The 27,437-nt window shown below is 36.9% G+C and overlaps 1 protein-coding gene and 1 pseudogene across 1 annotated transcript in view; both read left to right on the top strand.

The window, feature by feature from the left end:
* MACROD2 (mono-ADP ribosylhydrolase 2) overlaps positions 1-27,437 on the top strand; it is a 2,162,759-nt gene that overhangs the window by 679,421 nt on the left and 1,455,901 nt on the right. The window contains exon 5 of the mRNA XM_053671340.1: positions 23,121-23,237. Coding sequence (XP_053527315.1) covers positions 23,121-23,237 — 117 coding nt within the window. The remainder of the gene's footprint in view (positions 1-23,120; positions 23,238-27,437) is intronic.
* LOC128628293 (tubulin alpha-1C chain-like) lies at positions 3,394-5,670 on the top strand (annotated as a pseudogene).

The raw sequence follows: 27,437 nt of genomic DNA, 5'->3' as shown, positions 1-27,437 counted from the left end.
TTTCTTACTATCTTAGAGTTGTAATACCTACAGGATATGTCATCCTGACTTAGGACTGAGACCAGCAGTTGACCCTTTAGGTTCCCCTCTAAACCAACACCTAATGCAAAAACACCCTGCTGTTAGATAAAATGATGAGGCTAATTGTACTTCTAGCAGCCACCATTTAATGAGCATATACCATGTCCTCAGTGATTTGCATTCTTCATTCAAGCTAATCTTCAAGACCACCCTTAAAGATAAAAATTATTTTTTCCATTTTACAAATAAGGAAAGATGCTAAAAAGAACCAAGGAGCTTGCCTAGAATCATTAATAATAGTGATGGACAAGAAATTTGTCCATCCTATATGAATCTGGAACCTGCATGTTTAGCAAAATCTTCCCAAAGTAAGAGGGATCATAGATAGATATTGGTATGGCTGAGAGAAGTTACTTAAGGACAACATTACAAGTTCAAGCGGATGACATATTTTGTTGACTGCAGTAGAGTAGAGAGACACTGACAAATCCTCTGATATAAGGGCAAAAAGTTTGCTAGGTGTCTTAATTATGACACCTAACTCAGATGCCATTGTGTTAAAGGCTTTGCTTCCATATATTTCCATCCACATGCTTCAGTGGTGTATGGAACATGGGAGGTGCCTGGAAAGTGTGCTAAAAAAGAGTGAATGCATGAGATAATGGAAGAGTAGCTCACTGAAAAGCACCTTCCTGGCCTTAGTGACCAGAAATACCTGGGGAATTACCAGTTAAGGCTTTAAGAGAATATTACTTTAAAAAAACTATATTACTGATGAAGGAGATAGGGAGGTAGAATGGTGTACAAAGAATTATTTTTAAACAATTAAAAAAAGATGCTAAGCATTACTTTAGTAAAGAAATGGACATAAAAGTCAAAATTATCATTCTTCTTTACTCTTTCCAAAATGGTTACATTACTGTTTTCTCCTTAGTTGGAAATGCCTAGTTCCCACAGATACTATGCTTGCTGATTTCCCATACTTAAGACTCATTGCTTTTCTTTAATTGTCAAGCCATCCTTACTTACCTAATGTTAATCATACTGAAATAATTTTATGCTCCTAAACTAGTTTATTAGAATTTTTTCTCAAGCTTTCTTTCCTAGCATAATTAAATTACATATATTCATCCTTTCAATTTCATTTTGCCCCACAGCCTATGAACCTGACATCAGATTCTCCAGAGCACTGTATCTCCCCATTCAAAAACACTTTCACTCACATTCTCCCTGGATTATCTGCTGTCTGATACTCCATCTGAATCTGGAAGCATGGTTTAACTTCAGCACTCTGATAATAAATTTTTCATCACTTCAAATACCCATTTTCAACAGATACTATCAAGATTGTCAATGTACTATTGGCTAAAAAGAGATACACTCTTTCAAATGTCCTTTAAAAATAAAAACACCTGATTCCTTTTCTGTGAGGCCTCAGTTAAATCATGCTATCAATACAACTCGGAGGTGCAGTTGGATGGCTCAGCCACAGTCTCAGTTTTTTGCTCTTTCCGTTGGGAGTTGGGAAACAGTTAGGCACTGGTGTGGCTGGTGAGCAGTGGTGTCCCAAACTGTAGTCACAGTAATGTTTGGTTTTATAACTTACAGCATGATGGGCCCCCCAAATAATAACTTTCTCAAGATATTTGTGGTGTATATAAATGCTGTATTACCTAGCAAAGAACTACTATAGCATAAAAATAATGTCTTTTTTTCTAAACAGATCATATTTCTGAATTAATTTCTGAAAATAGTCTAAGAACAATTTACATAAAGTTGGGGACTTTTTGTGCCTCTTGACCTTTGGTTCCTGTGAACAGAGCAAATTGCCACCCCATCTCTCCTTTACCTCCTTTTGTATTGAGTTATTGAAAAATGTTTTTAAACATCTTGTGTTTCCAGACTTTACTACTCTTGCAAACTTAAGGACGTTGAAACATTAAAAGAATTTAAAGAAAAAGACCCCCAGTGGTAATTAAACCCAAACACTTTATAAGCGTGCCTCTGCCATTTGACTTTTGAGTCTTCTTCCTTGACATTTCACTTCCTGAAATTTCATGTGAAATCATGGATACTGACGACTAGAATGTCGTGCAGGTGGCAGAGAGGCAGAATTGCTCTTGTTTCATCCTGACAGGGATGGTGGATTTAACAGATTCCCCAGAGCTTTTCATCACATTATAACTCTTTCTTTGATGGTCAGCTTTGGTTCTACACTATGTGACCTGACTTTCAACTTGTTTGAACTGCCGTTAGGCTGGCTGCTCAGGAATTGAGGGCTACCGGATAGCTCCGTTGTTTTTCAACTGGGAAAACATCAGTCCTGTGTGAAAACTTGTGACAAATTCCAAAACTGTGCTCTTTATAGCAAAACTGAGTCAGAATGATACCTGAAAGCATCTTCACCTGCTAAAGTAATGTGGCTAGCATGCCTATCATAATGTAAATCTGTGTTGCTTTTCTCTGCAGTAGCAGTGTGTCTGTCACTTGCCATCATTCATTCCCTGAGTTTGAAACTGTTATCACAGCAATGCTCCCTACTTAGCTTGTATTGCTCATCAGCACTCCTGCAGAAAGCACCAGGGCTCCTAAATGTTCTCCCTAGACCCCAGTGTGTGTGGTGTTTAAATTAAGGAAGCTCAGACATGTCTAAAAGGAACTGAAGTACTGCATCCAGCCTTGCCAATCCACTGATTAAAATTCCTGCCAAGTGTTACATTATGCACAGCTTCCTTATTTTGGCTGTAAATTTCTTTGCATATTATTCAGGATGAGAAAGTTTGTACTTTTTACTTCATAAGCCCTCATAATAAACACAGCTTTCTTTAAAACTGTTTGAGGTGCTGGATGTTTGTGCTGTTAAATATAGGGCTCCTTTGTGGAGGACTGCACACGTGCCTTGTTTTAACTTCTCCTACAAGCATTTGATGGGGCAAAATGGTTCCGCTAGGGATAAAGAAAATAGACATTTCAATGAGCTGCAGGATTATTCAAGCCATGTCTTTATCCTCTCTGAAGTCTCTTTTATATGCACTTGAAGAATGAACAAAACTTTATCAGTGCAGAGAAAGCCATGAACCTCTCCCTCACAGCCACCACCATTTGTCCTGCTCTGTATACTTTATTTTTAATGAGTATGTGAATCAAAAGTTCTCACCAAATAGACTCTTCTCTAACAGGGAACTTGTGATATTTTCTTCACATCCAGCTGCCATTTTGTGGAGAAACCTCCAGTGTCTCAGAGTGGAAACAAATAGGTTGAGGGGGAATTTGTCTAGAAGAGACAGTAATATAAACACTTTCAACAGGGTATCTGGGCCTGTATTGGAAAAAAGGAAGCAACAGAAAGTTTTGCTCCATGAACTTCTAGAAATGTATTTTTCTTTGGCAGCATCCTCTCAGGAGGGAGGCACCTTTGAGGATCTGGAGTGGGGGCTCAACCGACATTCAAAGAGCGTATGCCTGGGAAGTGGGGGCTCAATGCCCACCCAGGTCTCATGACCACCAAGTGGGCTATAGGTTCCACATGGCAAATTGCAACATTCATTCCCAAGGGAAATAATTCTGAAATTCTTTTTTTTTCTAACTGGAAACATGTTCTGGAAAAAAATAATCTCAACCCATTTATTCAGAAATATCTTAGATGAGTGCATGAAAATGCAACTGTAGTTATGGAAATCACATGAGACATTGTTCATTCTGTCCTGATCAGTTTAGGTTAAATACCATTTAACATGAAAATTTAATTTAAGATATGGTGCTTTTTTTTTGCCTTTTCAGAAATTTTTACTAGCTTACATTCATGACAGTTTGGAATGTTTTGAGCAACATATTTGTCTATGTAGGCATATATATTGAATTTTTTACTAGGTAGAAATTTCATCAAAATTGTATACTACACTATATTATATTGATTTTTTAAAATTTAAAATAAAAAGGGTTCAAGTTATGAAATACAGAGAAAACAGTAGCCTTTTCTGAAGATTAGTTTTTAATAAGTGAGGTCAACTTTTTCTTCAGTCAGGAAAAGAATAAAAAAGGAATAATAATTATATTACGTGACAAAATGACCAAAATGTTCTTTGCCCCCAAGTTTTTTCATCACATAAGATTATTCCCCAAAGCCCCCCTTGAAAATAAATAATGGGAGAAAAAAAAGTCAATGTTTGGATTGGGGCAATAAGCGTCACCTGCATTTGTGGACTTTGGAGAAAATTTGCAAGTTGTTTATCTCCTCCCCAGACCTACAGATATATTTGTCCTTTTAAAACTAAAGCAGAGTGAATGGCAAAGTTTATGAAAACCAGAATTTTCTTGATGTGTGTCAAGATTTTATATTTTTGCAAATACATATATACAACAGGCTTTTACCATTTTCCTTTAGCTAGCCAAGTGAAATTTCAGAGAGATTTCATTTTCTCTCCTGAAGATTTTAATTCTTTATAATCTCTTTTAAAATCATTAGTATTTTCTGGAGCAGATGAGAAATAAGCCCCCAAATCACACATGGTATAGGATTTAACACAGCTGAAGTTTAAAAGCTAAATTCCTCGAGGAAAGATCTTCCTCCTCCACAGGCCTTGTTCTCTGATAACAAACGAGGTTGTCTTGGAAGCACCTGTTAATACCGACTTATATCATCCTTAGTTCTGAAATTGTGTCCCCTGCTGCTGGGAAGTTTCTGCTAGAAGAGAAAATATTTAAGTTGACTCACTTATTTCTTGGAAAGAGGAGGTGTCCCTGCCTTGCATTTCCGCTTGACCTTGTCTCTATTAATACTTCTCCATTTCTCCCCTAGACTCCTTGGTAGTTTGTCACTGGCAGGTCCTTCTCACTGTTCCCTCATCTCCTCCAGCCCCTCAAAGCCCAAAAGTCTCAGTCATGTGTGAGTGCATCCCCATCCACGTTTGCTAAGCTTGGTGTCTAGTTTGGAAATGCCTACTGGGAGCGCTTCTGCTTGGAAAATGGCATTCAGCCCAATGGCCAGATACCAAGTGACAAGACCACTGGGGGAGATGATGACTCCTTTAACAATTTGTTCAGTGACACAGGTGCTGGCAAGCATGTACCCAGAGCAGTGCCTGTAGACCTGGAACCCATGGTAATTGATGAAGTTTGCACTGGCACCTACTGCCAGCTATTCTACCCTGAGCAGCTAGCTCATCACAGGCAAGGAAAATGCTGCCAATAACTATGTCCATGGGCACTACACAATTGACAAGGAGATCAGTGGCCTCATTTTGAACCTGATTTAGAAATGAGCTGACCAGTGCATAGGTCTTTGGGGCTTCTTGGCTTTCTAAAACTTTGGCGGTGGAATTGGTTTGGGGATCACCTCTGTGTTGATAGAATGCCTCTGTTGATTATGGCAAGAAGTCCAAGCTAGACTTCTCCATTTACCCAGCCCTTCCAGGCTTCCACAACTGTAACTGAGCCCCGCAACTTTATCCTCACCATCACACCACCCCGGAGCATTCTGATTGTGGCTTCATGGTCAACAACGAGGCCATCTATGACATCTGTTGTAAAAATCTTGACATTGAGCACCCAACCCACACTAACCTTAACCATCTTATTAACCAGATCATGTCCTCTATCACCACTTTCTTCAGGCTTGATAGAGCCTTGAATATTGATCTGAAGCTATGAGTTCCTTTCTCTTTTGTTTGCTTATTTTGTTTTTTAGATTCCATATAAAAGTGAAATCATTTGGTATTTGTCTTCCTCTGTCTGACTTACTTCACTTAGTATAAAATACTGTAGTTTCCTCCAAGTGGTAACAAATGGTAAGATTTTATTCCCGTTTTACGGATGAGTAATATTCCATTATGTATATGGACCATTTCTTTTTTATTTACTTTTCTATTAATGGCACATGGGTTGTTTCCCATGGGTAATATCTTGACTATTTTAAATAATGCTACAATGAACATATAGGTGAGTTTATCCTTTTGAATTGGTGTTTTGAGTTTCTTTGGGTATATACCCAGAAGTGAAATGACTGGATCATAAGTCAGCTCTATTTTTAATTAAAAAAAATTTTTCTGAGAACCCTCCGATGTTTTCATTAGCGGCTACACCAATCTGCATTCCCACTGGTAGCACACAAGTGCTCCTCTTTCTCCACATTCTCACCAACACTTGTTTATTGATTAATTAGTGATTGCTATTCTGACAAGAATGAGGCGATGTCTCCTTATAGTTTAAATTTGCATTTCTCTGATGATTAGTAACATTAAGTATCTTTTCATATGTCAATTGGTGGTCTGTATTTACTCTTTGAAGAAGTGTTTATTTGGGTCCTCTGCCCATTTTTTAATTGAATTGTTTAGTTTTTGGTGTTGAGTTGTATGAGTTCTTTATAAATTCTGGATATTAACTCTTTATTAGATGTATTATTGGCAAATACATTCTCCCATTAAGTGGGTTGTCTTTTGCTATTGTTGATGGTTACCTTTGCTGTGCAAAAAATTTAGTTTGGTGTACTCTTATACGTTTATTTTCTTCTTTTGTTTCCTTTGCCTGAGGAGATAGATCAGAAAAATATTACTAAAAAAAGTCAGAGATTTTACTGCCTATGTGTTCTTTTATAAGTTTTATAATTTACGAGCCTTATATTTAAGTCTTTAATCTGCTTGAGTTTATTCTTGTATATGATCTAAGAAGATGGTCTAGTTTCACTTTTTTTGCATGCATCTGCTCAATTTTTCTGATACTGTTATTGAACACACTGTCTTTATCTCATTGTATGTTCTTTTCCCCTTTGTCATAGAATAATTAACCATATCGATGTGAGCTTATTTCTGGGCTCTGTGTTCTGTTTATTTATTTATTTATTATTTTTATTTTTAAATATATTTTATTAATTATGCCATTACAGTTGTTCTATTTCCCCCCTTCATTCCCCTCCACCCTGCACACCCCTCCCCCACCCTTCTCCCCCTTTAGTTTATGATCACGTGTCTCAAATTCTTTAGATTCTATATTTCCCCTACTATTCTTGCCCTCCCCCCAGTGTATTTTCTACCTACCATCTATGCTACTTATTTTCTGTACCTTCTCCCCCCTTCTCCTTCTCCCACTCCCCTGTTGCTCACCCTCCACGTGACCTTCATTTCTATGGTTCACTCCTGATCTAGCTGTCCTCTTAGTTTGCTTTTGTTTTAGGTGTGGTTCTTAATAACTGTGAGTTTGCTGTCCTTTCACTGTTCATCTTTTTTATCTTCTTTTTCTTAGGTAAGTCCCTTTAACATTTCCTATAATTAGGGCTTGGTGATGATGAACTCCTTGAATTTGATCTTATCTGAGAAGCACTTTATCTGCCCTTCCATTCTAAATGAAAGCTTTGCTGTTCTGTTTATTGATGTAGCTGTCTGTTTTTGTTGGTACTGTGCTGTTTTGATTACTAGAGTCTTATAGTATAGTTTGATATCATGTAGCGTGAAACTTCCAAATTTGTTCTTATTCAAGGTTGCTACAATTATTTGCTTTGTGGTTCCATTAAAATTTTTAGAGTATTTGTGCTAATTAGTAATCTGTGAAAAATACTTTTGGAATTTTGATAGGAATTGCATGAAATCTATAGATTGCTTTGGGTAGTATGGATATTTTAATGATGTTAATTCTTCCTATCCATGAGCACAATATGTGCTCCCATTTACATGTATCTTCTTCAGTTTCTTCAGTATCTTATAATTTGCTGACTGTAAGTCTTTTACCTCCTTGATTAAACTTATTCCTAGGGCCCTGGCTGGTGTAACTCGGTTTATTGAGCGCTGGCCTGTGAACCAAAGGGTCACTGGTTCAATTCCTAGTCCAGGGCACATGTCTGGGTTGCAGGCCAAGTCCCCGGTATGGAGTACATGAGAGACAACCACACATTGATGTTTCTCTCTCTCTTGTTCTCCCTTCCCCTCTAAAAATAAATAAAATACTTTAAAATAATTATTACTAGGGTTTTTTCATGCAATTGAAAATGGAATTGTTTTCTTAGTTTCTCTTTTTGATAGTTTATTATTGGTGTGTAAAAGTGCAACTGATTTTTGAATATTTATTTTGTATCTTACTTTCCTGAATTTAGTAGTTCTAGTACTTTTTTGGTAGAATTTTTAGGATTATCTGTATATAATATGTCATCTGAAAATAATGATAGTTTGACTTCTTTTTTTCCAATTTGGATGCCTTTCATTTCTTCTTGTCTGATTGCTATAGCTAGGACTTGCAGTACTATGTTAAATAAGACTGGTGAAAGTGGATGTATCTGTCCTGTTCCTGATCTTGAAAGAAACAATTTAAATTTTTCCCTGTTGGGTAGATGTTAGCTTTGTTTCATCATATATATGTTTTTGTCATATATAGTGTTCACATGTGTTCCCTCTATTCCCACTCTACTGAGAATTTTCATCATGAATGGATGCTGGATTTCGTCAAATGGTTTTTTAATGTATTGCTGAATTTAGTTTGCTAATATTTTGTTGAGGATTTTTTTTGCATCTATGTTCCTCGGGGACACTGGTCTATAGTTTTTTATTATCTTTGCTATGTCTTTATCTGGTTTTTGGGTCAGGATAATGCTGCCCTTGTAAAGTGAGCTTGGGAATCTTCCCTTTTTTTGAGTTTTTTGAAATAGTTTTAGAAGGTTAGTTATTAGTTGTCCTTTGAGTGTTTCATAAAATTCACTTGTTAATAGACAAAAAATGTACTTGAAAAATAATTAAATAAAAATTTTAAAAAAAGAAAAAATTCACTTGTGAAGCCATCTTGTCCAGGACTTTTGTTTGTTGAGAGTTTTTTAAATTATTTCATCAGTTGTGTTGGTAATAATTAGTCTGTTCAGATTTCCTATTTCTTCTTAATTCAGTCTCGGAAGATTGCATGTTTCTAGGAATTTATCCACGTTCTCCAGATTGTTCAATGTGTTGGCATATATTTGTAGTATTTTTTACAAATCTTTGTACAATATTTCTGTGGTATCAGTTGTCACTTGTCTTTCATTTCTGATTTATTTATTTTGATCTTCTCTTTTTTGGTGTGTCTCATTAAAGGTTTATCAATATTATTTATTTTTTTAGTGCACCAGCTTTTGGTTTCATTAATCTGTTGTATTCCTTTAGACTTTATTTTATCTATTTCCACTCTGATATTTATTATTTCCCTCATTCCACTCACTTTGGGCTTGTGTGTTGATATTTTTCTAACTCTTTTAGGTTCAGGGTTGATTGCTGGTTTGAAATTTATCTTGATTTTTTTTTTTTTTTTTTTTTTTTGCTGTACGCCTGTATTGCTATGACTTTTCCTCTAAGTTCTGCTTTTAGTAATGTTTCATAGAGTTTGTGTTGTTTTGTTTCCATTTTTATTCATCTCAAGGTATCTTTTGATTTTTTCCTTGATCTCAATTTTAACCCATTCATTGTTACTAACATGTTATTTAGCCTTCATGTGTTTGTTTTTAATTTTTTTCTTTAATTGATTTTTAGTTTCATACCTTTGTGATCAGAGAAGATGCTTGATATGATTTCAGTGTTCTTAAATTTATTGAAACTTGTGTGCAGCTTAACATGTGTTCTATCCTTGAAAATGTCCCATGTCAAGTTGAAAAGAATGTACAAGCACATTTTGCTGCTTTGAGATGAAATACTGTAAAAACATCCATTAAATGCTGTGATCTAATGTGTCAGTTAAGGCTGTAATGATTGATTGTTGATCTTCTGTCTGAAATATCTATCTACTGATGTCAATGGGTGTTAAAAAATCTCATTTCTGATGACAAATTTATATCTCATTCAGACTGTCTCTATGGACTTTCAGAAAATATGATCCTTACTATTCTTTCAGATTCTTTAATAGCATCTATCTTGAGTAAATGCAGTTTTATTCATGACGGAAATGTAGTTTCCTGGTGACAGAGCATGAAATTTAAGCCATCTTAATATCACATGGTCATCAGGTTGACACATTCTGGGTTTTTCCAGCTGCCATTCCTTCTTTAGTGGTATGGTCAAGACTGTCCTGGACCCTCCAATGAACTGTTAGAAGTTTTGTCTATCACATTATTCCCTTTCCAATATTTTGCCAGCTCAGAATTTTCTTGTGTAATTGTCAAAGGAAATTTCTTATCCAGAATTTAGAGACATGTTTCAACCAAATTAAATACACACCTACAACATTTAAAATGACATTAGGCTCTAAGTTACAGATAGTGGCTTGCACAAGATATATTCTCATTAACAAAAAAAATGTTTTTCTCTTTTGTATGAGAAGAAATTCAAGGCTAATTTGATACTTCCCGCAGATGCCATCAGAGATTTAGGCACCTAAGATTACACTAGAATGTATCCTTTATGCTTAAGCTCACTAGATGACTATTGGAGCCTGAATACCAGCATTTACTCTTATGCATGAAGGTAGAAAAATAGGAAAGCCAAATAATAGCAATAACAATAAATTAAAAGACCCGTGTGAGTATGCCCTCTGTAATGAGCTTACCTGGAAGCCCAAGCAATGTCATCTCTTTCCATGTAACTTGGTCACTTGTATCTTTTTCATTTTTGAAAGAGCTGCTGGTAAATATAGAGTTTTAGTTGGGCATATCGCCACCCAAATCAATAGAGGTATTCTATTAGAGAAAATGAGAACTGGTCATGGAAACAAGTAATCTTTGTCATAATGACTTCTTATTTTTTTAAGAGAGAGCATGGATATGTGTAATGAAATGCATGGGTTAGGTCTTAAAATAATTTGTTTACCATGATGTTAACATCAACTCAAAATGTCTTTATCAGAATCTGATTAGGATGTTAATTGACATGACTTCTTCACTCTCAAACCTGCTGATAAGATAGAACTAATTGATTTATATTTTTTCTAAGAAAAAATTTGGGAGTTCTACTGTAATTATTTCTGAGAAATAGTATTTTATTCTCATTTGGAAATTCAAGTTCAGCAAAAGAAACAAAAGTGACAGTTTCTTGTGTCCTGGCACAATTCATTAGGTCTTAGACTCCAGGACATAGAAATGTCTCCTGATTTTTAAAGATCAATCCCTAAGCTTTTTGATTAGAGATGAAGAAAGCTAGGTGTGTGACCCATAGCTGAAAATTGATCCAGGTTTTGGAACTAAGAAATATGTAGATATTTATTCTATTACATTTATCACTTCTCCTGGGATAATAGCCCACCTCTCATTGTGAAATTGACCAGCTGGATCAGGAGGTTCATAAGTGAAGTTAATTTTTCAGTCAGCCCAAGGCTGTTTCAAATAGCTAAATTCCTCACATCTGTGAAGCTTCAAGATGTGGATCTCCTTGTCACTGTATTGTATTTTCTCACAGATACTTCTTTTCCTCCCTAAAGGAAACACTGATGCTATTCAGTACCTGACACATAAATCTTTCACTCAGGCTATTGGTGACCTCTAATGGAATCAGCTTTTTACCTGATTACTTCAGCTATATAGCTTTTCTTCCCTACGCATTTAAGACAGCTATTTAACCTTATTCCTTTGTGTCTTCACTTGAGAATGGTTTGTGGCAGGGGCACCCAACCTCTGCGCCACAGACTGGTACCAGTCTGTGGTTCCTAACTCACACAGCAGGAGGTGAGTTTAAATGTAATGCACCTGAAACATCCCCAAACAATCTCCCCAAACCTCGATCTGTGGAAAAATTGTCTTCCATGAAACTGGTTCCTGGTGCCAAAAAGGTTGGGTACCACTAGTTTATGGCTCTGCATCTTTTCTGATGGTAATGGCTAAACATATCAGTTAGCTTTTTCTTTATAACAAACTACCCACAAAGGTTAGTGGCTTAAAACAACAACTATTTATGTAACATGATTCTATGGGTACATCATAGGCTGGATAGTTCTTCTCATCTTAGCTGAGGTCAACTATGTGTTTGTGCTCAGTTGTCAGCAAAGCTGAAGGCTAGCTAGTCTGATATGGTCTCAGGTCAGAAGGCTTGTCTTTGATCCACATGGTCTCTTGTTCTTCAGCAGGCTGGCTTGGGCTAATTCACATGGGAGCTGAGCAGTTCTAAGAGAGTGAGTGGAAATGTGAATGGTTTCCTGAGGCTTAGGACTAGAAATAACATAGAGTCACTTCTGCCTCATTTTGTTGGCTAAAGCACGTTAGCTGCAAGATTCAAGGGAGGCAAAACAGATTACATCTCTTAATGGGGAAAACTAGAGTCACATTGCCAAGGGGATGGATACAAAGATGGGAATGATTATAATAATTGCTGTGGGAGAAAGATCTATCACACTAAGATTTGTTCATAATATAACAGCACTTTGCCGGTGCTGTACAAGTCAAGTGTACAAATGTTACTTTATTCAATTAACATAAGAACTCCACGAGGTAGGTACTAATATTTTACCCATTATATAGGTGCAGAAATTCTAAGTGGCAGAGACTGCAGTTTGATTCTAGAGCATTCTTAATTACCACATGTGTTGGGACCAAGTTTTTTTTCTCTTTTTTTGGTGCAGCTCTTTCAGTACATATTTTTTCTTTGCACCTATATGTATGTGTGTGTCTACTTATAAATTATATACAAGTAGTACCATCAGTCTATATGTTAAATATTAATAAACTTAAACTTCATAAATTATAAATATCAATAAAAGTGTGAATATAGTTTTCTACCCACTGTATGGATATCTTGTAGGTTTACTTTGCTGACCGTGCACCAGGGACCTGTTCTTGACCAAGGTGTTCCATGTTTGCCGCATCCTTGAGTGAAGCAGTGTTTAATCAGAATCCTACTTACTATTGGAGTTCACTTCTAGTTGTAGTTACTACTGGGTTGGCCAAAAAGTTTATTTTTTCCCCATAAGATGGCTCTAGTAGTGTTTAGTTGTCTTTAACTTCATTCAAAACAGTTTTGTTAGATTTTATTGTGACAGCTGTCAATCAGCATGGATTAAAAAAAATCAAAATTGATGAAGTGTAGCCACTTTAATATTTTAGATAAGAGAAAATAAGCAATATTTTGGCATATTATGCTTCATTATTTCAAGAAAGGTAAAAATGTAACTGAAATGCAGAAAGAAGATTTGTGCAGTGAATGGAGAAGGTGCTATGATGGATTGAACATGTCAAAAGTGGTTTGTGAAGTTTTGTGATGGAGATTTCTCACTGGATGAAGCTCCACAGTCAGGTAGACCAGTTCAAGTTGATAGTGATCAAACTGAGCCATTAACTGAGAACAATCAATGTTGTATCATGAGGAAGATATTCGACATACTCACAATATCCAAATCAACTAAGTTTTGGTGAAAGTGAAAAACTGTGGCTTTTATTTTACAGAAAAAACTAAATGGACTTTTTAGCCAACCCAATATTTTCTGCTTTCAGGGTAAGCTGTTAAGGGCAGGGACTGTTTGGATATTTGATTAGAACAAGCGGAGGATGATGAGGACATGGCGGTAATTAAGTTTAAAGATAGTCTTCTAATTTATCAAGATCCAGGAATCAAGGGTTCTTGTATCCAGTGAATGCTCAGATTACTCACTATAGACTCAACCATTCAATCCCTTTCCAGAGCTTTGATGAGAAATCAAGATAGCATGAAGGGGTGATTCTTAATGTTCTCAATTGGTGATGTGCATCTATATTATCTGTAGAAATTATTGAATGCAGATTCTAAGTTCTCACTGCTAGAGAGACTGTTTGTATATATTTGGGGTTGGATCTAGGGATCCACATTTCTATCTGGCTCCCCAGCTGACATTAACCTCACTTTAAGAGCCATAAAACTTAAATTATATCTGCCATCTAACAGGTGGACAAACTTAGTGGACAATCTTATCTTATATGAGTTGAGTTTCTTCAGCTATAGAGTGGGAAAGGTAACAAAGTTCACATCCAACTGGCAAAATTGTTTTGAGAATTAAATATGTGATAATTTTGTCAATGGGCTTTATGAAATGTAAAACATTAACATATGCAGATATATTTTTGGTCTGGTCAGGTAGCTCAGTCGGTTCCAGTGTTGTTCTGATGTGTCAAGGTGTAGGTTCCTTCCTGGGTCAGGGCACACGCAGGAATCAACCAATGGCTGTGTCAATGGTTAGAACAACAAATCAATGTCTCTCTCTCAAATCAATAAATAAAAATTAAAAAGATGTATTCTTTATACTTAAATAGTCTATGTTGTTGATCATATTTTAATTTAGTGAAGACTGCTTCTGAATCTTTCTGTCCTACTTGCTTGGCTCCCAATGTGAGGCACCATGGTTTGTACAGGGTCCAGCCGAGGAAACATCTGCTTGAGTGTGGTTGGTAGGGTAATAATATGGGTGTAATAACTTATAGTTTCAATTTGAACATTTCAACTAAAATGCACATCATATGATGTGCTTGCATGTGATATTGTTATGCTATGGAATTACATGCTTATGATTTTATAATAAAAGATTTTATAATAAAAGGAGGTCCTATTTGTGCCAGACCCTGCATTTCTTCTCATTAATGGAGATAGGAGGAGTAAGGATTTCGAACACTGACTTTATGTTTAGGCAAACATAAGCTCTAACCCTAGCTCCTATGTGATCCTGCACTAATTTCTTAACCTTCCCTTTTTTATTATTTAAGTAGTTATAGTAATAGATCCTATCTGTAGAAAGCTTTATTATTATTAAGTGTAATAGCATAACCAACATTCGTGAATGTCAGGCATTATACGAGGTGTTTGTCATATAATAATTTATTTACAAAAAGACCTATGATTTTGAATAGAGTTCCTATGAGGTTCATGTTTTACAAATGAGGAAATTAATGCACAGGGAACTGACGTGGCAGTGCTGGGACTCAAACCTCTGCCTCTGTCTCCAGAACCATCCTCTTTCCACTTTGCAACACTGCCTCTCATAAGGTGAAAGCTTGAGAGTCACTTAGCACACCTGAAGGCACACAGTAAATCCTCAAAGATGTGACATATTATTATCATTATTTGATTGCCTTACAGTTTCTTTTAGAATGCTTTGTTCAAGGTAGTTGTTTAATAAATTTATGTTGATTTGATTTGGAAAGAACTCAGTTGTATCCTCTTGGGCTTCTAGAAGAGATATATTTTTCAGGCTAATATGATTTGTGTGGCTGCTTTTAGATTAAGTTACTGTCTTTTATTTACAGAAGATTAAATGAATATGTGCACATCTAAGAACCTCAAAATCCTCCTTGCTAAAAACTGTTTAGAAAATTGTCTCTGTAATGCAAGGAAAAGACCTCATTGGGCTAACTTCTAAAATAACTGGATTTCACTAAATGGTGCTTTTACTATTTTTCAAAATGTATATTCAGAACTCTTTCCTGTTTGTTTGTTTCTTTTGTGTTTTATTTTTTAAAGAAATTGTGCCCATTTTTAAAGATTTTATTTATTTATCTTTAGAGGGGAAGGAGAAAGGGAGAGAAATATCAATGTGTGGTTACCCCTTAGGCATCCCCTGCTGGGAACTGGCCTGCAACCCAGGCATGTGCCCTGACTGGGAATCGAACCTTGGTTATTTGGTTCACAGGCCCGCACTCAATCCACTGAGCTACACCAGCCGGGGCTGTTTGTTTGTTTTTGTTAGCTCTAACACTTACTTATATACTATGTGTGGTGATTCTTACTTAGTGATCTGTGGCTTGTTTTCTTTCTACTGTTGTCAGGATCAGTTTATTTATTTGTTCATAAAATATGGAGCTTTCTCTGGAGAATACAGGTTGGAATCATGGGGTAAATGAAACGTAGATCAGAAAAATCAATGTAGTTTTATGTCTCATCTCTTTTCTTTTTAGTTATTTAAATAGTGACATAAGACTACCCCATGAAACTATCCTCAAACTCTGAACCCCAAGGTAATATTGACAAAATTGAAAAACAAATGCCCCCCCCAAGCAGGACTGAAACCCTCTTTCTACTCCACTCTCAGACATTCCTATTCTATGGGCTAATGTGTAAGAAAAATAAGATGGCTTAATTAATAGGCTGAAGTCTTCTGAATTCAGGCCTTATTAGATAACTGGAGGAAATATTCTGGGAATCAAAGGCCCTTGCTTTAGTTAACCATCTGCCTGCAAGCATTTTGTTGCTGTCAGGATGGTAAATGACAGGTGAGTCAGTACAGCGCAAAGCCTTTGTGGAAGAAGCTGCAGCCGGATTCCTCTTAGCCCCATGAGTGACCTCAGCGCTCATTCCATTACTAGTTGACCATGACCACAGACAGTTTTTAGGCAGTCCTCAGCCCTTTTCTTCCACCAGTCTGGTTTTAATCATAAAGTAGGGAGCAACTATTTGACTAAATAGGACAGACTGGCTTTAGTGTTCCTTGAGCACTCAGAGTCGGTATGATTAAGATTCCGAGGCATACCTAAGGGAAGGAATTTGGCCAAGGTGATATGTTCATTCTAGTAGTAAAATCTGAATTTCTTGCATAAAAGTTTAAAAAGTAGCAATAATTGAGCTGAATGAAAATTACCATTATGATATTTATACCAGAAGTAAATATATTAGTGGAGGCAAACTGCTGTCACCAACATTCTGAAATCTCAGTGGCTTCTTATGATGAGGGTTGCTCTATCACTTGATTGACAGTCCAGTATGGCAAGTAGGGGTGTGGGGAGCTCTATTCCACAGAGTTATTTAGGGATTCAGGCACTTTCTATTTAGTTTCTGTACCATCTCCTGGGAAATTAAATTCTTGCAATGACTCTTCTGCATCCAGCCTGCAGACAAGGGAAGATCATGTGGTAGAATGAAGAATGTAAGCAGGATTTTTAGGAATTGGGTGTAGAACTAGTTACATAAATTTTGCTCATAATCCTTTAACCAGAAATCAATCTTACGGAGGCTGGAAAGTGCTCTCTAGTTATATGACAAGGAAGAAAAATAAATGGGCTTTGGTGAAGGTCTATTTGTGGAGTTTAGTTGTCTTTTTTTCTATAGGAATATTTCTTTGGTAGGGTAGGAGACATAGATAGCCATGTTGCTCTCTGGAAAATTGTGTTCAACTTTCCTTGTTTGAGACTTTCGATCTTGGGTTTGTGTTTGGTTACTGGTGGTGCTGCTTTGTTGTTGCTGTTTTCGGTTGTAATTAGGTTTAGACATTTTGGCTCAGACTGAACACCTTCTGTGGCAGCCTGAGTGTTGACTATTGGTAGGTACACTGTCCACTCCCACCTGGATGCTGGGGAGGCAGAGTAGGTGCTGCCGTGCTGCGTCCCACACCTTGCTGCTATTCAGCTGCTGCCTTTTTAGCCTGACACTCAGGGAAACTGAGTTTTCCAGCATCCGCACCAGACCTGAGAGAAGGGGTTGCATTTTCAGATTCTATGAATTAACGCTTTCCTTGTGGAAGCTCATCACTAGATTTGTAACCGTGACACATGGCCGTGTATTTGACTTTACTTTTTATTTTCTGATTCTATGAATTGAACTAGCCTGACCACTTCCTTGTAATATTTTTAAAACAAAGATGCACTACCTTTTCCCAAATTGAATTGCATTTAATTCAATTCTATTAAGTACCTACAGAAAGTCTGTTACTGAGATAGCTGGGGTCTACAGAAGAACAAGCCACCACCTATGCCCTCAAGGAGCTGGTAGACTAAGGGAGGAGATGCACTTTTTAGGATATGAACCATCTGCTTTGTTTATGTAATAGCATTAAACAATTTATACCCTTATAAATAGGGGGTTTAAAAACCAATATTATGGGAATGTAAAAATACATTATTTTGTCCTATACAAGTTTTGAATGGTTTTTAAAGAGGGAAGCATTGGAATTAGAAGTTTTAAAATAAGAATGACCTTGTTAGGCAGAAAAGAAAACAGGAGGGGTAGCTGTAGCTTCTGAGTAGAGGGTACTTTGTAAAGGAGGTCACAAGTGTGTTCAGGCAAAGGCGGGGACTTAGATGTCCCCAGTGCAGACTGATGAGATGCCAAGGGAGAAAGAATGGGGTGGTGTGGGGTTGGGAGGGGGAGTTGGAACCATATTTGTGAAGGGTTTAAAGGACTGTAATTTGGAACTAAGGTCTTTTCAGTGTAAGATATGAGGAATAGCAAACATTACTTTAATAGGAAAGTAATAAAATCAGACTTGCATTTTAGAAAAACAAGTCTGGCAAAAGAATTGACAATAAATTAGAGAATTTTAAGCTCTAATATTGAGTCTGTATGTATAGAGAGACATTTTTCTTTCTTTCATAACAACACTTTTAAATAAAGCACAGAACTGATATAATGGATATTATCATTGCCTTTTTCTTTCACAAGCTTTTTTGTAAAAGCCACAAATATAGTTCTGAAATAATGTGAAATCATGTCTTAACCAACCAAAATGTGCTATATACTTCCAGCTGCTGATGGTGACAGAATAGCTTGTATCAGACTAGCCTTTACCAAGAGTAATTATCCATTCTTGACAAACTATAAAAGGATAATAGAAACTGTTTTGGCCACTAGAGAGCAACTAAAAGCAGGGTGAAACTAAAGAGGATTTAGCCTTTGAAAGAAGGAAGCCACATGGGTAGGAACCCCACTTAAATGGCTTGGACCACTGAGGGCCCTCCCTATCCCACATGACAAATGGCTGGTAGGGCGCAGAGAGAAAGCAATGGTTTTACTGCCATAGCAATCATAGGACTGAATTCAGTGTTGTCAAAACAATTAGGAATTCATCTATGGATTTCAAAAAGGAGAAAGTCACAGAGTGGGGGAGCCCCCAAATGTTTATTACAAATGAATATAGCAGGTCCTCAAATAATGTTGTTTCATTGCACATCATTTTGTTGTCAGTAGTGTGAAAAAAAAAGACTCAATTCCTGGCCTGGGCCACTATCCATGTGGAATTTGCACATTCTCCCCATGTCTGCATGGGTCTCTAGGGTACTCCGGTTTCCTCCCATATCCCAGAAATGTGCACGTTAGGTGTACTGGTGTGGCTACATGTCCCAGTCTGAGTGAGTGTGTGTGTGTGTGTGTGAATTCACCCTGTGATGGAGGGGTTTCCTGTCCAGGGCCGGTCCTCAGCTTGGGCCTCAACTGCTGGCAGAGTTTCTAGCCACCTGCCACCTTGAACTGGAATATGTTGGTTAGAAAGATCTATCATACTTGTTTTTATTATTTTTCTTAAATATATATATATATATAGCTTGCATTTATTTCAGTGTTTAATATTAGAAGTGTTTATGTGTTTATTTAAAAGTTTGGTGATGTTTTCTGATCAGAAATATGCTGTAGAAACTTAACTTTAGTTGATATCAATTTCTCCATGGTAAAATTGGTTTTACTGTACATCTTTTCACTTAATAGCCACAGTCTCCAGCAACTTATCCATGATGTTAAGTGAGGATGTACTGTACCTCTTCGGCCCTCAGCCGAGCCTTGGACTGTTGTAGTACATGAAAAGACTCCAAGGAGCCCAGGAAGAAAAGAAAAGCTAGGAGGCTCAAACATGGCCGCACAGGCTCTCACTGTAGGGATACAATGCGTAGGATCCTATTCCTCCCAAGTTAGAGGGAGTTGGCAAGTGTGTTGGGTTTGTCCACTGAAAACCCGGGAGATCCATGTTTTAGGAGTAAAGACCACATCATAGGACTAAGGTAAAAACTAAAATAGACCCATATTAACAAAGCCTAAAACTAAGCTTCCATATTACCTGGCAGTAATTTAACTGTCTGCTAGAACAAACCTCAATACTGTTTGAAGGAAGATAATTGCATCTAAAGCCTTTACAACATGTTCTCAATGCTCACATGTCATCTGTATTTACTAGACTTGCAAAGAAACAAGACAGTGTGACTCAGAGTCATGTGAAAAATCAATCAATATAAATAGATTCATAGCTGACCTAGATATTGTAATTAGCAGGCAGTGACTTTGAAATCACTATGTGAAATCTATTCAGGCATTTACATGAAAAGATGGACATCGAGGGTGAGGAGATGGGAAATGATGGGAAATTTCAGGAGTAATATGAACTCTATGAGAAAAGAACCAAATGAAAATTTCAAGTATTGAAAAAAATAAAGTATCTGAAAATTTAAAAAATTGGATAGAACTCATAGCAGATTTAACACAATTCAGTAATAAAAAAACAATGAAAGGTAGCAAAAGACATGGACAGACACTTCCAAAAAGAATATATACAAATGACCAGTATGCCTGGGGCAAGATGCTTAACACCATTAATCATAAGGAAAATGCAAATAGAAATCATGAGACACCCCTTTAAATTTATCTACTTTAATTGCTAAAATTAAAAGGCTGACAACATCAAAGGATTGCCAAAATTTGAATTCTTATACATTGTTGGGGGTATATGTAAATTGCTATATTTACTTGGGAAAACTGTATGTTAGTTTTTTATAAAGTAAACCATATACTGACTCAGCAATTTTACCCATGGATATTTGCTTGATGGACATAAAAAAATATAGCCACAAAATGACTTGAACAAATGTGAAGATTTATTTATAATAGTCAAAATTATAAATATTCCAATGTCTACTCACAGATGAATGGATAACAAAATTATGATATATTCAACAATGGAATATTACTCAGGGATATAAAGAAATCAAGTACTAATACATGCAACAACACAGATGAATCTAAAAAAATGCTGAGTGAAAGTGAGCTCCTCCTTCCCCTTCTTAACACAAAATTTGAAGTTATATAACAAGCAAACTTATCCCCGGTGATTGGAATAAGAATACAGGGTCCCTCTGGGTGCTAGGAAGGGAAATTGGATGGAAAGGGCACGAGAGAGCTTTCTGGGTCAATGGAAACATTTTGTGTCTTTACTGATATCATGGTTACTTGACCACATACTTTGTTAAAAGTCATCGAAACTGCAAAATCTGTGAATATGATTGTATGTACATTATAATTCATGAATAGAACTGGTGGGAATTAAAAACTAATGTAATATATTGGTTCAATGTGTCATATATGGGAATTGAGGTAAAACTGCCTGGATTCAATTCCCGAAGGCAGCAAATTACAATGGAAGAGAGCGCGGTTGTTCCATCAGACAAACGTGAAGTTTGGAATCACATTGCCAATATTTTGTGCATATAGGCAACTTACTAACCTCTTCAAAGCTCCTATAAAATGGAGATAATAAAGTCAGCATTTACCTTATAAGAAAGTCATCATTATATAGTACCTGGCACAGAGATGGGCTCAACACATTAAAGCTATAGTTATTATTATTAAATATCTCTGCAGCTAGACTTTTGGCAGTAGGGAATGCTGGTATAACTGTGAAGATTTTGAGAATTACATATCTACAAACTACATTAGGCTGCAATCTAAATAAGGTAAACAATATTTGATAGCATATGATTAAGTATTCTAGGGAATCTTATTCCATTTCAAACTGAGTAACTCATTATCTCTACCATGAAAATATGTTCACTTTAAAATATTTAAAGTTCTTGTAAAAATAATTCAATATAGAGAAATTAAGGCCTATTTTTCCCCTAATAGTCTCACCCTCTGATTTCTATCCCATAATCACTTTTTGCATTTTGGTATGTATCTTTCTAATACCTCTCTATGTGTATATGTATAAATGTATATACAAAGAGAGGGGCAAAACCCACATTTTTTTATTAAAAAATTATGTATCTATTCTTACATGTTTAAACTTCAGTCACCCTCAAAGTAGTCTCTGTTTTAATAGGTTTTGGGGGGACATTTTTTCACTGCTCAGAACAACTTTTGAATTTGTTGATTTTGATGCCTTGTAGTGCTTCTGCCATTTTCTGTTTCACCTCTTCCATATTGGCAAAACTTTTCCCTTTGGGGACTTCTTTTATCCAAAGATACAAAGAAAAGTTGCTTGGGGTGTGAATGGGTGAATAGGAAGAGTGGGGCACGAGGATCATGCTGTTTTGGGTCAAAAACTGCTGAACATTCAGAATGGTGTAGGCAGGTGGGCATGTAAATCACCCATCATGAAATGGGCAAGCACGTTGAAGGAGTCTTCAAAAAAAGCTCACCGAAGCTGAACGCATCCTCTCACAACCCAGCTGGTGCACTGATACAGATGGGTTCCTAGAACACTTACCTAGTGAGGGGAAGCCTGTACTGCAAGGGGCCTGCCCTCCAGAAGATAATTCTGTTTTTTTAGGACCTCCCTGATATATACGTATAAGTGTGTGCGTAACTTTGTAAACAAAGTTGGGACTTAACTATATATACTCTTTTAAATGGCATTTCACTTAGAAATCATGTCATGATTTATGTGCATATGGCCGAGTAGCCTTCACCTGTGCATTTACCCCCAATCCAGTCATATAAAATTTTCATTTCTAATGGCATTTGGTTTCTGTTTTGCAAAGACGATTCTCACTGTGAAGGAGACCTGGATGGGAGGCCAGAGTGCTGATGGGACCTGAGATGGGTGAAGGGCAGGAAGCCTGCTCATTTAGCAGAGCTTGAGCAGTGGTGGCCACGGTTATGGTTCAGTCCCTGTGAAGTGAGTGAGGGTGTTTTTAGGGGTGTTTATGACACCTAAGCCAGCCTTGCCCGTCACCCAGGGCCCTTAGCTACCCTGCAGAAATAATTGTCTTTGTGCCACACCTCTGGGAGGAGAAGGAGGAACTCAGAGATCTGGTTCTTACTTTGATCGGCTTTCATTCTACTGTCTCCGTTTGGAGGTGCGTACAAATGTTCTAGAGTTCCTTTCTCACCCACTTCTGGGGTGTTTTGGCCTGCAGCCTGTGGTGTTCTGGAGGCACACTTACCAGCTTGGAGATAGACTTGTTAGCATTTCTTCCCAACCTTGTATTCAGTGACATGAAGTTGATAGTTTAAAAGAACATGATGGGAATAGTTACACAATTAAAATAGAAAAATGCTACAAATAAGGGGCTCCCCCACCCCAAAAGGACCTGATTTTTTTGTATTTTCCACACACACACATGTGAGTGGGCAGAGGAGGAGAGAACATAGCATTTGAGAGATTGGACACCATGGGCTTTCTTCCATGGGCTTGTGTGATTTCCAGTAGGAACAAACCGAGTTCCTTTTCTCTTCCTATCTCAAATTTTGTATTTATTTCCAAAAAGCCAAAAAAATGAAGTAACTTTTTCCTCTCTCCCCCAGTGGATGGCTGTATTCACAGAGCAGCTGGCCCTTGTTTGCTGGCTGAGTGTCGTAACCTGAATGGCTGTGAAACTGGACAGGCGAAAATCACATGTGGCTATGACCTGCCTGCAAAATGTAAGTGCAACCCTTCTGACCAGTTTCAGTATCTGTCTTACCTTGTTTTATGTCTCGGGTGTGTAACTAGTAAGAAGATGGTAGTGGTGTTACTTAATTAAATGTGCTTATATTAAGATTTTGTACCTGGTAATAACATGTGTTTTCTAAATATCTATATGTGTGCCATTTAAGTGAAGGTGCTTTTTGTTCAGTTCTTCAACAGAGTGTCTCTGAGACAGAAAAATAAAAATATGAGCAAAAACCAGAATATTTAAGTGCCATGGAGTGACAGCTTCTGGAAATGATGCCAATTTCTTATTCCTTGTTCAGGTTTCTTGATTGTGGATGTGTTTAGAGCAAAGGAGATCAAAGTGATGTATTGTGTTTTCAGCTGCCATGTAAAGGCTGATTGGCAATTACAGCCAAGGCATCTGTCACACTTTGCTTTTGGGAAAAGCCAATGGAATGTGGTTGTCAGTGTGAGAACGCATTTGCTCTTTGAATATGGAATGGTCAAAATTTCCATTATATTTGAATAGAGAGAAGTATTGCATTTGATTGCCTTCGCTGTTTAGTCATTTAGCCAACTGGTAGGGTAGTCTGGAATAAGAACACAAAGAAGGAAACTGGTTACAGGCATACATTATTATTTTTTTAAATCACATAATCTTCACAGCCGGGGGCTAGAGGTAACTGTGCAGGGCTTCATCACACAGTTGAGGTGTGCATTGATCTGGCGATTGAGACACCAATTAATTTTTTATTCCATGTACCTGCTTCTTATGATACTCTCTGCATCTGGGAATATATTTTATGTAAAAATGAAGCTGGCTTTAGTTTTTGTTTTAGCAATGGTGAAGGCATGACTGAAAAATTATAACTCTGTGTAGGATACTCTTGGGGTCTGTATCCATAGGTTGTGTAAGAATGAACTTCCCATGGATATGTGTGAATAGAGAGAGAATGTCTTGTATTTTAAAGATTACTTTAAAATATGTTTAAACGTGAGGATTTTGAGTAAATAGTAACATATTAAAATGGTATTTTTCTTTATAAATGTTATACTGCATTCCAAAATTCTACAGTTACTAGTGAAAATATATCAAGTATATACTGTTTAATTTTCCCATTAATGACTTCTCACTTGTCTGTCTTTGTTAGTGTTTTTACCTGCGTAGAAGAGCCAAGTCATGTGCCAAATGTCCCCTCACTCCTACTTGGAATATGTGTTTATGTTAAATAAGGTTCTTTGTGTGCAGTGGTGTTTGGAGAAGTTCTCCCTGTGACTGAGAGAGCCTGAGCAGTGAAGGTCACTTCATTTCTAAGATTATGTGGCCCAATGTTTATAAATATTGGTCATCTTCCTTATTAACACCACACTACCTTTGTGAAAGAGCTAATCAATACCACTCTGGGAGTCAGCCAATTATCAATTACTTTCAGACTTGTATCTGTCCTTAAACCAGGGAATAAGACCTGGTTTTCTATTGATTCACTACTACTTTATATATTAAAACCATATCAAAAATTCTTCAGCTCTGAGATTTCTGAAGACAGACAACCTCAGAATCACTAAATATTTCCAAATAAAATGGTGGCTGTAGTGTATGGATTGACACTATGATAATTTTGTTTGATGTGCTTGTTCTTATTTGACATCTCTCTAAATAAGTAACTCATTCAGCTTAGTTCAAAGTTATTGAAGAATTATACAATACCAGACACCGAGGTACAAAGATCAATAATACCAATAGATGTGCTTGAGGAATTTCATGATTGAGTCATATCTTTGAGCTAATGCATGACTTTCCCGGGCATCCCAGAGTAAGTGAGTCTTTACAAGACAAGACATCTAGACAGGAAAAGTCAACAGGACTTGGTACAGAATCCAAATGAGCCAAGATACCGAGAGTCTGACATACAGTCAAGTCACTGTACACAGCCTATAGGGCAAGTCTTGTAAAAAAATCATCCACCATGATAGAAATGACCAGACTGGAATGGTAGTGCCACTTCTAAAGTCACACCCAGGTACTCTTGGTGAGTATGTCCTGGTATTTTTCTATATTTATAAAGATTTAATGATTTATATTAAACATAAAGAAAAGCAAGAAAGCAATACAAAATTGAGTAATAATAGTCAGTCAACATTTACATGTTGTTTTATATTATTTCACTGTGCTTTCACAAGCCCTTCTATTTTAAATTATTTTTGTATACACATTGTGCATGTTCATGTTCCCTTTTCTTATCCCTGAGAGATGTTTTGCTTTCTTATCAATTTAGTTCATCCATTTTAGAGTCATTAACAATCCACAGATGTGGTTTTGTAGAGAGAGAATGAAAAGGGAGCTCATTACATTCTGTTTGGGTCATTTCCCCCCCATATTTAATAACTCCATGACAGTTTGACAGCAGAGACTAGCTCCTCTCTGTCCTCTGTGACAGTGGGTTTTTCATTATGGGAGCACTAGAGCCAGTCATCCAGCCACCAGTGAGACTATCTCTGTGCGTCGGCAGTCTGTCTGGAAAGTGCTGTTGTGTGGGTCACACACATACTTGGTAATTTTGGATTGGCCTCTGCTTCTTCATTGCTTTCTAAATTAGTCTATTCATAAATGCTCATATTTGAATTAAATATACTTTTAGTCTGTATTCTGGACTCATCCTGATTGGTGGGATGATAAGCCTCAGATGTTTAGTTTATGGCTTGGATGTTTTGGATAATTTATTTTGATGTAAATTATCCAATATTTCTTTTCAAAAGTAATCTGAAGAGTGAAATAATATTGGCCAATATTTCTTTGAAGGCTATTATAAGAAAATGACTTAGGAACTGTTTATATAATTGACCTTTTGGGACTGTCTTTTGTAGATTATTAGATTTGGGGGGTTTTCAGAATAAAATTTAGATTTCCATAGATTTTTGGCAGTTTGTCAAATTGTGGATATTTCTTTTTATGCTCTGATCATTCTTACCAGAGGGTCAGCTTCATAGGCATGAGGTTTGTCCATCTCAGTCACACAGTCCTAGTGTCAGTATCTAGCAGACTGTCTCCTAAGTATGTGCTGAATTAATGTAAATGAATGAGTGATCAAATGAATGGTTTTAGATCTTTTTACCTGAAAAATAGATTTTTTTATTGAAGCTTCCACTTCTAAATCTTTCCTTCCTGCAATTCACTCTATCCAGTGCTGGTAGATAAATATTCCCAATCCAGAGTCCTTATAATTGTCTACAAGACTCTAGATGATGGGATCCTCCTTACCTCTCTGACATCATCTCCTACCCTTCTCTCCCTCACTCAGAAAGCCTGCTTTCCTGATCTTTACCACCTTTGGCATTCCCTCTGCCTGGAGTTCTATTCTTCTGATACCTACAAGGCTTGCTCCCTCACCTACTTCAAACCCTTGATCAAACAAATCAACTTGTTTATAATTGCTTTCTCTAATTTAAAATTTTATAATGGTTATTTTTATTGTATTTTTCTATGACCATTTATCCCCCTTATACCTTTTCCACCTCCACTCTCCCCCACATTCACCACACTGCGGTCTGTGTCCATGAGTCCTTTTTCTACTTTGCTCATCCCTCCACCTCCCCAGAACTTCCCCCTCCCCACCACAACTCTCCACCCCAAGCAGTAAGCCTGCTGTCTGTCTACGAGTCTGTCTCTATTTTGCCTGTTAGTTTAGTTTGTTCATTAGGCTCCACATATGAGTGAAATCATATGGTGTTTGTCTTTCCTTCTCTGTCTTACTTATTTTACTTAGGTCTATTCATGCTTTTGCAAAGGGGAAAATTTTCGTTTTTACAGCCAAGTCATATTCCACTGTGTAAATGTACCATACTTGTTCCATCCATTCATCTACTGATGGGTACTTGGTCTGCTTCCAAATCTTGGCTATTGTAAATAATGCTACACTGAACACAGGGTCCTTATATATATTTTTAATACATTTTATTGATTATATTATTACAGTTGTCCCATTTTCCCCTTTTCACTCTTCTCCAACCTGCCCCCCACCCACATTCCCCACTTTAGTTCATGTTCATGTGTCACACTTATAAGTTCTTTAGCTTCTACATTTTCCATGCTATTGTTACTCTCCCCTGTCTATTTTCTACCTACCATCAATGCTACTTATTCTCTGTACCTTTTTCCCCCTCTCTCCTTCTCTGACGGCCTTGTTGCTAACCCTCCATATGAGCTCCAT

Source organism: Artibeus jamaicensis, unplaced genomic scaffold (assembly GCF_021234435.1).
Source record: "Artibeus jamaicensis isolate MK-2021 breed Jamaican fruit bat unplaced genomic scaffold, CSHL_Jam_final contig_685, whole genome shotgun sequence".
Classification (NCBI taxonomy): Eukaryota; Metazoa; Chordata; class Mammalia; order Chiroptera; family Phyllostomidae; genus Artibeus; species Artibeus jamaicensis.
The sequence above is the reverse complement of the archived record's forward strand: the minus strand, read 5'-3'. Positions and strand labels throughout refer to the sequence as shown.